Source organism: Empidonax traillii, unplaced genomic scaffold (genome assembly GCF_003031625.1).
Source record: "Empidonax traillii isolate 1590-97213 ecotype Southwest subspecies unplaced genomic scaffold, ASM303162v1 scaffold655:size661012, whole genome shotgun sequence".
NCBI lineage: Eukaryota > Metazoa > Chordata > Aves > Passeriformes > Tyrannidae > Empidonax > Empidonax traillii.
In genome coordinates, this window is record NW_020955848.1 from 219829 (window position 1) to 232711 (window position 12883).

The 12883-nt window shown below is 41.9% G+C and overlaps 1 protein-coding gene across 2 annotated transcripts in view; it reads right to left on the reverse strand.

Moving 5' to 3' along the window:
• Positions 1 to 362: 362 nt before the first annotated feature.
• The window catches only part of DOCK1 (dedicator of cytokinesis 1), a 264003-nt gene continuing 251482 nt past the window's right edge, over positions 363 to 12883 (reverse strand). For both annotated transcript variants that reach the window (XM_027899291.1, XM_027899290.1), the window contains exons 51-52: positions 8796 to 8941; positions 363 to 665 (exon numbers count right to left, since the gene is read on the reverse strand). In XM_027899291.1, the coding sequence (XP_027755092.1) occupies positions 570 to 665; positions 8796 to 8941 (242 nt within the window). In that variant the 3' untranslated portion in view covers positions 363 to 569. The remainder of the gene's footprint in view (positions 666 to 8795; positions 8942 to 12883) is intronic.

Below are 12883 nucleotides of genomic sequence, written 5' to 3' on the forward strand. Positions count from 1 at the left end.
GAAGGCACAATTCACAAAGAAATTGTATCTGATTTTTAGCCCTGGGCTCAAATCCCTGTTACCTGGGGAAATCCTACAGCACCTTCACTTCCCTGGGAAGCTCCTCCAATGTGCACTGAATTCCATGTGAATATTGTCATCGATTCCTATATACACCGAGATCAGGTACAAAAACTCCGCTCAGTTTAAACTCCAGAGCTACCTGAACACTTTAGATACAAAATATTCAGCTCTCACTTGAATCTCCACGGCCAGCTCTGTGCCTGGCATTACTCAGAAGCAGGGAGAAGGTTTAGGAAGAGGGAGGGTACTGTCAGTTGATGGATACCTCCAGGTCTCAAGTAGAAATCCAGATTTCTTTCAAGTTATGGGAGGGAATAACCCCCAGAAGAGGGGGGGATGTAGTGTCGGTTCCATGGCTAGAAATGGATTTCTTACGGAGTTAGAGTCATTGCACTAAATGTTAGATACTGCACACCTGAATGAGGTAAACATTATATACCATAAAATACTTAGGGAAATGAATTGTTACAGCTTTATCTTTGGAAAAAAAGAACCCGCTTCCTTCTTCACTGGACAATCCCAGAGTCCACCGACGTTTGCTTCCGAGTCGTCTTTGGAGGGGGAGGCGGCGGAGTCTTGCTGGGGAGAGGAGGTGGCAGGTGCTGGAAGAAACCAATTTGGATGGATCACGTTAGCAAAGGACGGAGTTTGGAAACATTTTTCTGTTTCACATATAACTGTGACAGAAAACAGGTGAGCCTGCAGCCTCTGACTCACAGAAACCTCTGGGCAGAACTCGCCGCCGTTGGGTTCCCAACGCCCTCGGCCGTTGGTTTTTAAATATAACTTTTATTTTTGACAAGGCGCAGAAACCTCTCGAGGGGGTCAGGATTAATTAGCTCAATATTTCAGGAAAAATCTTTCGAAAGCGCCGGAGAAGTTTATAATTCCCCACTTTATATCATGATAGGGTATTGATTCCTTGGTGGGCATTGATTGCCTCAGCCTCCAGGCACTCAGAGCTTAAAAACCAAGCCGAAGCAACGGCTTCATTGCTTTTCCATTATGTTTTGGATTTTGCACATTTAGAACAGGAATCATTAAAAAAAAAAAAAAAAAAAAAAAAAAAAAAAAAAAAAAAAAAAAAAAAAAAAAAAAAAAAAAAAAAAAAAAAAAAAAAAAGAAAAAAAAGAGAGAAAAGAGAAACGATTTAAAACCATTTAAAGGGATAAGTAAGTCACAATTTACCATCACACACAGAGCTATAATTAAAATATTCAAAATAGAAATGCAGACTGTTCACATACATATATTTTAAATCACTTCATGTATCACACAACAGAAGAGCGCTCCCAGTTAGAATCACTAGCTAATTGGACAAATTAAAAAAGTCATTATGGAAATTAAGATTTTTTTTTAAATGTTAAATCATACATATGATAAAACCTGTTTCAGAAGGAGCTTGAGAACACTGCAATTTGCTCCCAGGCTTTGCAGGCAGGTTTTTACAGATTCTGGCTGTGCAGGCAGTGCAGGTTTCCCCTCACTGCACCCAGGCTGTGCTGCAGCATCACAGCTCAGAAACGCTGCTTTGGGGTTGTTTTTCCCTAAGATTCTCCTTCTCCTCAGCCACTGCCTTTTGTTTTCCTCCAAACCTAATGATGCTTTTCCATTCCCACTTGTTTGTGTCTCGTCCTGCCTCACCCACCCAGCACTAACTGCTGGCTCCACGCACTCAACAGCCCAACAAGCACCAACTCTGCCAAAATTCCTCGGTCACTGCCACAGGAACAATCCAAACACCTGCAGTGCCCCACTGCAGGCACTGCTTGGACAAAATAACTCGTGATTTCTCAGTATCAGGAAGACACTGGTATATAAACAGCTGATAAACCACGTGAAAGAGCATAAGAAACAAGACTGTTCCTTTTAAAAGCTGTCCAAAGATCCTGTCCTAAAGAGATGAGCAGTTCAGGGGGATGCCAGGACATCTCAACCTCTCCTGCAACCTTGTGACTGGGAGCTTTACTGGGAGTTCTCAGAGATGTGTAAGAGTAGGAGGAAAAAGCACCTTTAAGGTAAGTAAACACCCTCTTTCAAGCAGGTTTTAAGACAACATGAAGCTACAAATCCAGATAGTTTTACTAAGCACAGACTAAAGAGAAAGGTAAGGCTGCAAAATGGCAGAGCCAGGAAGGCTGGGTTTTTGCTGGAATACTTTTCCTGTATCCTACCTGGACAGAACTACTTTCCAAACTCATTTACAAGTTTTCTCCTGGCTCTCCTTTAGGGCAAATGAAGGGGGATGCCAAACCACCCCCAGGAAAGCCATGCCCTGAGCTCGTCTCTCCGTTCTGCTCCATCCACTCTCCACTTCCCAGCCTTTCCAGCAGCACCGCTGCATGGATGTGCCTGCTCTCACCTCCCTCCTTGGATCCAAAATGCTTCCTGACCTGGCTCCTTGGAAAGAACTGGGTTTAATCAGCTGCTGAATGAGAAACTCTGGACCAAGGAAAGGCACCGGAGCCGGGATGCCTGGTCTGGAATGTTGTGTTCCCCTGCCTGCCTGGGCAAGAGGCATCAACACCTGGCACCTGGGACATGGGATAGTGGTGGCCTTGGGAGTGATGGGGGAATGGTTGGACTCGATGATCTCAGAGGTCTTTTCCAACCTAAATGAGTCCACGGTTTTCCAGAGCAGGTTCCAGAGAGGGCTCTGCTTATTCCTGACTTCCAGTGGGACACGATGATCTCCGAGTTGGAAAACCAAGTCAACAGATTAATGTGAAAAGTAGATAATGTAAGAATTTAATTTTACTAAATGCAAAACCGAAGACTTGTTTGGCTTTTAGTTAAAATGCCACTGCTGATCTGCCTCTGAAGTGTTACAGTCAGAACCATTAAATATTCCCTCTACCTGAGCAAATACTTGGCATGTTAATTCCTGAATCCCTATTAAGGCATCTGAGTAAGAGCTGGACTGTCAATTGTGATCTGAGGGTTTCAAAATCTTTGGGAACCTGCTCAATTACAGTCCTGTATCCAAGCAAGGGCTCTGGGCAAACTCTGGGAATGGCTGGTGGTCTGCAGCCCACCAGTGTACAACATGCAACAGCCCTTCATGAAGATGACATTCATTCCAGAGCTCAATAAACCAGGCATCCCTCTGAAATACAGTCCAAAATGCAAAACTTTCCCCTGCTCTGCTCTCACATGAGCTCCTTAACTTCATATTTATCACCAGAAAAAAAAAAGCCCCAACTCTGCTGATAGCATCATTTGTGAAAATCCATTTTGAATTTAAATAACACTACATTGGCAATAATTCTCAATTCAATTAGATCAAAGGCATTTCTCAACCAAATGAGCCCTTCATATTGATCAGAGAACAATCAAATCAGCCCTGGAAACCTGCTTCTGAAGAAGAGATACAATGAGAATAAGCTAAATATATATGCTATAAATAACAAGCGCAAAACCTACCAGAGCTCAGATTCTGCAGGCAAATTAGGCAGAAAGAAATAACAGAGATAGGTAGATAATTATTATAATTGAATTTACAATTTCCATTAGAAAGTCGGATAAATTTAGCACATGTTCATTTATATAATAAGCTACCAATGAATATATTAAGTAGGATGTGTGAGGCTGGTTGGAGCGACATTATTGAGGAATTAGCACCACAAAACATGCCACTATGGAACTCCAGATCCAGCCATGGCTCCCAGGGCTGATACATCCTCCCTTTTATTCCAGGACAGGACGAAATTCCAGCATGCTTCCTCTCTCCCTTTAATACCACACTCAGAAAACCACTACCAGGCTTATGAAGTTCATTTTTGCTGTGTTTCCCCCTAGAAACTTCGAAATAAAAATAGAGTTTACCTTGATTTTTACATTTAATTAAGAGCTGCTTTGCTAAGTACGTGTTTATATCTCAGTGGTTAATTGTGAATCTCGAAGCATCTTTTTCCTTTCTGACAAATTGACAGAGGCTGGTTCACATCCCAACCTATTTTGGGCAGAATCCTTGACTCACGGGGACCTCAGGGGAAGCAGAAACCTTATGTAAAAGGCACATCTGCAACACAGAAACAATCTGTTCCTTCTGCTTCAAACATGAAATTGCTCCCATTTGTTTGCCTTTTTTTTTTTTTTTTCTTTTTTCCTCCCCTCTCAGACAGAAAAGAATCAGGTTCAAACATTTGTCTCTGTTCTCTCCCAGATATGAACTGCACTGCACTGGGCACGTTCAAGATGTAGTAAAAATCAATTACAGAAGATGAGAAAATGCTTTTTTTTTTTCCTCCTGTGAAGAAGCAAAATTGTTTTTCATTCAGAAAACAAACAAAAAAACCCAAACAAAAAACAAAACCACCAACAAACACACAACATTTGATTCCTAAAACTGGTCCTTGTGGCACTGCATGAAATTTCTTCTCATGCAACTATTTTTCTTCGAAATTCCATGGCCATCAATATAACAAGCTCCGGAGATCCAATGAGAAGCACTTTAAGTTGGAAGGATTAATGGATCTAATTAGGTCAGGAGCAGGAGAAATGGGATGTAAACAAACTATCAGCTACCCAGGACTGTGAATGCTTTCAGACCCTGAGTTGCTCCTTCAGCACAGAGCTGAGCAGCCTGACAAGCAGCGATGAAAAATAATATCTGCAATGAAAAATAACATTATAGTGTGAGGTCCTGGCAGAATAACACTCCCATTGTGAAAGGGCAATAATGCACCAGCAGAGAGAACAACCCAACTCCACTAATGTGAACCAAATTACAGACAGTTTAAGCTAATTGGCTGTTTGACCCAGGGAGCAAAGTTATGTGGAAAAGCTGGCAGGTAACTGGTGTAAAATGACTGTTTGAGGCCTGTTGTCGTACATCATCTATTAGAGTCTCATTTGACTGTGTCACAGCCCTTCCTGGAGTCTGCTTAGGTGAAAAAAAAGGAACTTTTAGGATCCCTCTGTGGAGATGCACTTGGTGTTCTTCCACCTGCTGTGTGCCATCTGGGGCAGTGTGAATGATCCCCCAAAATGGGCAACATAGAATTGCTTCGAGTCAGCGTCTCAGATCAGATCATAGCAGCCCCTCTGCTCTGGAGCCAGGCTGGGAGAGCTGGGGGTGTTCACCTGGAGAAGAGAAGGCTCCAGGGAGACCTGAGAGCCCCTTCCAGGGCCTAAAGGGGCTCCAGGAGAGCTGGAGAGGGACTTGGGACAAGGGCCTGGAGTGACAGTGCCTAACCAACCTCTGGGGGAAGAACCTATTCCCAATATCCAACCTAAACCTCCTCTGACTCAGCTCCAGCTGCTCCTTTGGGTCCTGTCCCTGGTCACTGAGAGCAGAGATGCTGCTGCCCCTCCACTGGAGGCTGCTATTGCAAATCCTGACACAGTGCTCCCTAATTACCCTCTGCCTCCATAGCTTCAGCTGCTTCCCAGCTTTTTTGTCTCTGTCCACATGAGGACAACACTTTGCTGGAGCCTTCAAGTCACGTTTTGCTCACTGCAGCTGATACAGGAGATCATTTTCAGCTCTGCAGCACATGCACTGCAACACAGGGAAAATCCCCCTGGATTCTTCCATCTGTGTATTATATTAGGATATAGTATTCCATTATATCTGAATAACCAGCCTGAATAACCCTCATACAACATCATCCCAGAGAGTCAAACCAGGCACTGCAGGAGATCGTTCCTCTCCTCATCCCACGTGCTGCTCCAGCCTTCGCCGTTCCTCCTTTCCAAGCTCTGCCTGGATTCATGGAGATGTTCTCATCCCAACCATTACCTGATCCTTAGTAAGTGTTACAGCCAATATCATAAACCCAAGTGCTCCTTTGTCTATTTTCCTTGAGCTCCCCTCTGGCGGCGAATTACAAAGCAAGCGGTTGATTTGTACGCAAGGGTGAGGATGAACCCATAAAGAAGGATAAGTGCCTAAAGGAATCCCCTGATGTAATAATAATCCTTGCAGGAGTCATGGACTTCTTTTTTTTTCTTTTTTTTTTTTTATGTTCCCATATATTATTAAGAACACTTTTAGCAGAACAAATCACGTGGTGCCAGAAAATACATTTATAAGGGTCTCACAGTTAACAGTGAGCAGAGGGACGATCAGGAAATTAAAAGGAGATGATCCTTTGGATAGAAGACTTAAGGTACACCAAGGTAACAGTGGACTCCAAATAATCTAAGATTGCTGCCTCAGACACTAAATGACAGTATTGCCTGCAGTTTGACTTGAAGCATCTGCTGCATTTCTGGCTGCCTGCTTTCAGTTCACTACAGCACTTGGCTTTCATAACCCACTGCAAGACAACCGGAGTGAAAAACCTAATAATTCCTCACACAAGGAGATATTTCCAGTTTAAAAGCTACCCAGATAATCTTATCTCTAATGTGTTTTACTGATTTTTCTTCCCTGATACAAAGCTGGGGTAATTTAAAAGATGATCAGTTTACTAGGCAGAGAATGATCAAGTTATGAATTATGGAGCTATTTGACCCATGAAACATAAGGCATTAAAACCATGGAGTGGGATTTAATCACAGCAGCAATAAGAATTTACTCATCTGATCTTTCATGTCCAGCACTACTCATTTTCTTTATGTTCTTTAACAGCTTCCTTCCTGCAAGGCTGATGAAATAAAGGCACAGAGTGATTGTTATAAGATTAGAAACCTTTTCTAAAATGAATTCTAAAACTAATACATGTGGTTTTGTGACAAATCTGCTTTCGATCCTTCTTCCAGACTTTGAAACTACATTCCCTTGTCTTGGAAAGTTTGTAAAAATATAGATGCTGAAGAAAATTTTGGACAGTTAGCCAAGGAGATGGAGCCTATATTTGATTGCATTTCTTAGTTGTGCTTAAATCCAAAGGCCCTTCAACACTGCATATTAAAAAACAGGGTCTGTGTCTACAATGACAAAATACATTAAAAAAAAAAAAAGCGACGGGAGTCTGAAAAATCAAGGCTGTAAAGAGCAAAAATATTAAGAGCTGACTAAAACTCTGGAAATAAAACAAGGGAGCATATTGCCACTGTTTTTATGAACTTCCACTTAATGATGCGGAAACTCTGCTCGTGGCAGGTCCAGGAGCTGCACAAGGTCACATCTTCAACGAGGCTGAGGCTGGGACTTGAGTCGTCTCCAACCACCACAGCAAGATGGCATTTGGAAGGCGTGCAATAACTACCCAACATCTCAGTGGAAACCCCTTCACGCAGCCTCACAGGGAAGGGAAAGAAACCCTGACTACTGGGATTTTATTTCTCACCATTGTTTAATGTGGGGTTTTTTTAGCTAAAATTTGAACTTACATAAGCAATCCTGAGCTGCCGCCACGACCTTAACCTTACAGTAGGTAATACAAAATGAATTTACTACTCTGGAGCTCATGCAGGAAGGAGCTGAAGGAATTTGAATCTTAATTTGAATTTCTCAGCTTTCTTCCTGAAGATGCACTCCTCAGACAACCCTCCTGGCAGCCCTGCTGTACATGCTGTAATTTTCCACTTAGAGGTCTGAATTCAGGACAAACGAGAGCTGGTCCCTGAGAGAGACACCAGGGAAATGGGTTAAAAGTTTAGTCTACTTTGATGGAAATGAGAGGAAAAGTGAAAATATTTACTAAAACCACCCAGCCATGGGGAACAGCTATGGAAGAGAGGATGGGAATAAGAGAATTTTTCGGTAAATGCACACAAAGAGTAAAACACGGTGTTTTGAATAACAGTACTGACATTCCTGAAGGTACTTGTACATCTGCCTTTTCCTATTTACCCTATAAATACTGAATTCCTGCTACAATAGGAATATTAGAAATAGGTATAAGTTCAACCATGGAAAACAAACAAAGAAGGATCAGTTTCCACAAAATAACAGCTTGGTAAAAGTTAGAGATTTCAAAGTCAAAGAAAAGGAAACCCTTTGGTTTGGGTTTGTGTGAGAAGGTTGTGGTAGTGGAGGATGCCAGAATTTTCCCGATGGTAAGTGGCAGGACTTGTGACCTTGTGGGGTCTCGTTGCCCTGCTCTGATTTGATTGCTAAAAATTAAACTAATTTCCCCCAGATGAGCCTGTTTTGCCCATGATGGTAACTGGTGAGTGATCTCTCCCTGACCTTTTATCAATCCATGAGCCTTTCATTATATTTTTTGGTGGGTACCAGGCAGGGTCAACCCACCACACCTCTTTAAACCTGTTTTCTTTCTTCATAAAGAAAATAAATAGCCCTTCTCAAAAGTGCTGCTTTAAAGGAAAAGACCAAATTATTTTCAAAAGCTTCCAAGCTACAGGAAACGAAGTTGAAAAGGTGTATTTTCTTTAGGAAGCTCAAAACACTGTTGATGATGAGGAGTTTCTGAGCTCCTTCCCTCAAAGGGCAGGTGTGTGTTTGCCTCAGGGAAACAAGCAGCGATTGAACATCGACAGAACGGGGCTCCAGACAGGAGAGATGGCAGGAATAGGTTTTATTTCCTTTCCTGAGACAGCACTGAAAAGGTTATGAAATCTAATTTGCTGCAGAGGACGTAACCTGGTGGTTAAAGCTCCCTTACCAACACACCTGAAAGCGTCTGGCTCAGACTTGAGCAGCATGAACTCAATCTCCCCTCGGGCCGCTGCTGCTCCCTCACACTCCAGACACTGCAACTGCAGAGCCCTCTGGATCTGCTGACACATCCAGGAGCAGGATCCCATCTCACCTGGGATTGCTCAAGGCACAGAGGCCAAGGAAAGTGCAGGAGGTGATGATTCTCTGGGGGACTCACCCGCTGGTGGGCAGGGGGGGAGGTCGTCGGGCTGATCAAGTCCTGGCTTTCCATGAGGTTCCCGTAGTCGGCTGTGCTTCCTTTGAGGGGCAGGGGGGGAGGAACGTCGGGGATGTCAGAGCTTGACATTCCATTCAGCTCCAGATCTGTAGAAAACAACACTGAGTTAACTCTTTCAGCAACTGAACCCCAGAATCACAGACTGGTTTGGGTTGGGAGGGACCTTAAAGCTCATCCAGTCCCACTCCCTGTCGTGGGCAGGGACACATTCCTCTATCCCAGGTTGCTCCAAGCCCCATCCAACCTGGCCTTGGACCCTTCCAGGGATGGGGCAGCCACAGCTTCTCTGGGCAACCTGTGCCAGGGCCTCCCCACCCTCACAGGGAACAATTTCTTCCCAATCTGAATCTCCTCTCCTTCAGCTTAAGGCCAATCTAACCCAAAACTCCAGCCTGAGCCAGTCCTCGGGGTGCTGATACTGTGATAAGGCTGCACATGCATCTCTCTGCCTGCTCTCCACGGCCTCTATAATTATCCACAGCTCATCTAATGAGGAATTCTAAAGGCAAGTAGAACAAATGAACCAGCCCCGTGTCAGTGGGAAGCTGCCCTGTGGAGTCATATTGGGCTCATTTTAAAATGCCCTGAAAATACTTGAACGACCCCCTATTTTTTTACCAGAAAACAATTTTTACTTCAGATTTCACACCAAAATATTAATAGCTTAGCAAATATAATTTCCTCAGCTGCAAGCTCTGCATTTTCACCTCGTACATTAAAAGTTTTGGGAAGAGCAGTAAGAAAATATATCAAGCTAAGCTTTATTGACCTCCCTTCAGTAAAATAAAAGCTCCTTGTTAATAAAATGCACAAATGAAAGCCCAGAATTAACTACATCTCTCTCAAAAAACTTTCAGACTCCAGGTAACTATAATAAATGAGCAGCCATTAGTCGCTGAGTAAATAAAATCACGCACGAGAAAGTACCAAACATTTATTATTCCTGTTTGCAGAGGAGAAAGTTCCCTTTTCTTAGCAGATAAATCCTCCCAGGTACGTGCTGGAAATAGCCTGAGGGACAATAAAGTTTATTGAGGCCTGAATGATACATAGGTTTTTGGGTAGAAATCCACCCACAGTGTATTTCAGGGTAATTCAGTCATTTTCATACCCACTGTGATCTCGACAAGACAAGAAATTGAAATTATTTTCTGTATATCAGGGAATTTTGTTGAGGAAAAGAAGAAAGCTGGGGTTTTTTTCTATTTTTCAGAGGTGATTTCTGAAGTAAGTGTAGGCCTTGTTTATGCAGGTATTTTTATTGCAAAGTTCACATCACTATCTTATTCAAAGTGTGATTTTTTTTTTGTTGTTCTCTAAAATGTCCTCTCACCGACACCATTAAACTCTAAGGTGGCTATATTGATTTGGCACCGAAAACTCTCATTTTACTCTTCATACTTCTGAACTTTCCACTATACCGAAAGAAGAATATTTTCCTTCAAACTTTCAGTGGCCTTCTCCTCCATTAGGATGAAAAATGTTATTTGTCCTCCAGGACCTGAATTTCTCACGGCTTTTTCCATTGCTCCTGTTTTTCGTCCTTCTTTTTCCACACACAGAGGATTTCTCCATTCCCCAAATATACTTCTAACACTTTCCTTTAGGGATCTCCATGAGAATCTACTTCTAAGCTCATGTCATTAAACACATAGCTGGAAAACCACCCCATGCGTTTGTAACTAAATGTTGATGCTGGAAATAAACTTCCCTTTCCATTCTGGCGGATTTTCTCGTCATTCTGCACATCTAAAGACCCCAATTCGAGACCATTAACGTCACACATCCTGGGTATCTCACCCTCAACTACACACCTATCTATTTATATATCTTATCTAGATCTATATATGCATTTATTCAGTTGGTGTTTTCATGCAGTTTAGGAAAATAGTGGGAAATGTTTGGGAAATGGCGTTTTCTTTAGAGTGTTCAGCTGTAACTTCAGCAGAACTTGAATCCTGCTTTGGAAAGAGAAACCTTCTTTCCATATTTACTAAAAACAGGCCATGTTTTTAGGTCTCACTGAAGACAATCCTTGGGTGGAAACTGAAAGTGAGTAAAATAATACACTATTACCCTGAAATAAAGTGAATGTAACTGCCCTGAACACTTCAGCTTTGCATCTTACGCGATATTTCTTCAATTAACATGATACAACACGATGTAACTTCCAGCTTCCTCTAAGCCATTGCACGTGGACTAAGAGGGCTAACAAGAGGATGGGAACATCAGTTTTTCCAGGAGTTACCCAAATCCTTTGTTTCTTTTAAAAAAATCTTTGGAAGATCCACGGGAAGGCGGGTGAGGAATGTTTTCACTCGAGCTGTAGAGGAAACAAGGTGTGGAGCCAACTCTGCTGGAACAACCTGGATGGGCCCCAACTGTCCATTCTGCTTCTCTGCCTTTCCCAACACTCCCAGCTCCTGTTCCAGCTCTGATTTTCTGCAGCCCCTGCTGTGTTCCACACCTTCCCAGCCTCATTCTGTTGCAAGACAGCAATAAATCCCTGTAAATGTGGACAGAGCATTCCCATCCACATGAACAGTTTGTAACACTCACTGACAATATTCGCATTTAGCCTGGAAAACTATTTAGCAGAACAACAATATTCTATATTGAAAAACAATCATTTGCCCCGACTAACTGATCTCTCCAATAATTTAATGCAATCCAGGAGACTTCTCCCCTTCTGCAGAAACAGGTATTGAACACAAACTTCTGGAATTTTCAGTTGTGTTTCCAGAACATCCCATTCCTACAGGTCTATTCATTTTCCTCCTGCTTAATCCAGCTGAACTGAACGTGGTTACTCTACAACATAATACAAATAATTACTCAACATTTTCGGTTTTGCTGTCGTTATTGAAGGTGTTTCATCAGAGGAGTGTGCTCTGACTACTCATTCCCTGCTGGACATGTGCCACTTGGGAAGATCTCGGAGCTGGCCAGAGATCAATTAGGGGACTTCTTTTATCATCTTAACCTAATGATCACATTTTACACTCCACTCTCCTAAACTGCCAACTAACAAGCAGCCAGGACTGCTCAGCAACCCACTAACTGCTTTGAGCCCATCTGTGCACTGCAGTAACTTCTTTATCCTCGGAATTCCTACAAAATTTCATCTCTCCAGTTCTTCAAATGATTATGGGGCAGTGCCACAGATTTTGCAGTAGGCTGATCCTATCTTACACAACACTCATCAACCCCCAGCACATTAATAATTGCAGAAACACATGATGGCTTCAGATAATTTTTCTGAAAGTATTAATAGAACATATACATATAATCCAATTAAACATTTCTTTTCCAGGAGTATATATCCTCTACTTCTCTGTACTTCCAGTTTATTAGTAGATTTATTCCCTACTTCTTTTTTACTTCCATTTTATTAGTAGATTTATAAAACTGTAAATAAAAACTATAAAACTATAAAGAAAAAACTATAAAACTATTAAAAATAAAACATAATAATAATTGTTAGATATTGTATCTACATAATACACTTATAAAACTGTAAAGAAAGGAGAGAGTTAGAGCTCAGCAACATCAAAATGCTTGTTTTGGGGCCTGGCTATTTAAAGGAAAAGGTTCCAAGTATCAAAAATAGTAGACAAAAAAACCATCAAACAAGATATTTTTTCTTCAAACTCATCTGTTCTCCTCTTTACTAACACTGAACTCTTGACTATTGTACCAGGATTTGGGTACATGCATCAAAAAGATCTTTTTTTTTTTCTGCTTTTTTTGTCACATGCTGGCAACTGAAAACTCTGAATAACAGTTTTTGGAAACCAGTACTGTGAAAGAAATAGGTGCTGGATGGCACCCAGCTTTGCAATTGGGTTTGCTGAAGACTGGAGCAAACAGATGATATTTTACAGAAAAACTGAGTGACAGATGTCAATGTCAAACAAAAAACACATCAGAAAGGCTGACCTTTATTTTTCCCATCTGGCTTGTACTCACAATGGATCAAAAGCAAGCTCTTCTAAGGTACAATTACAGAAAAAAAGAAAAAAATATGA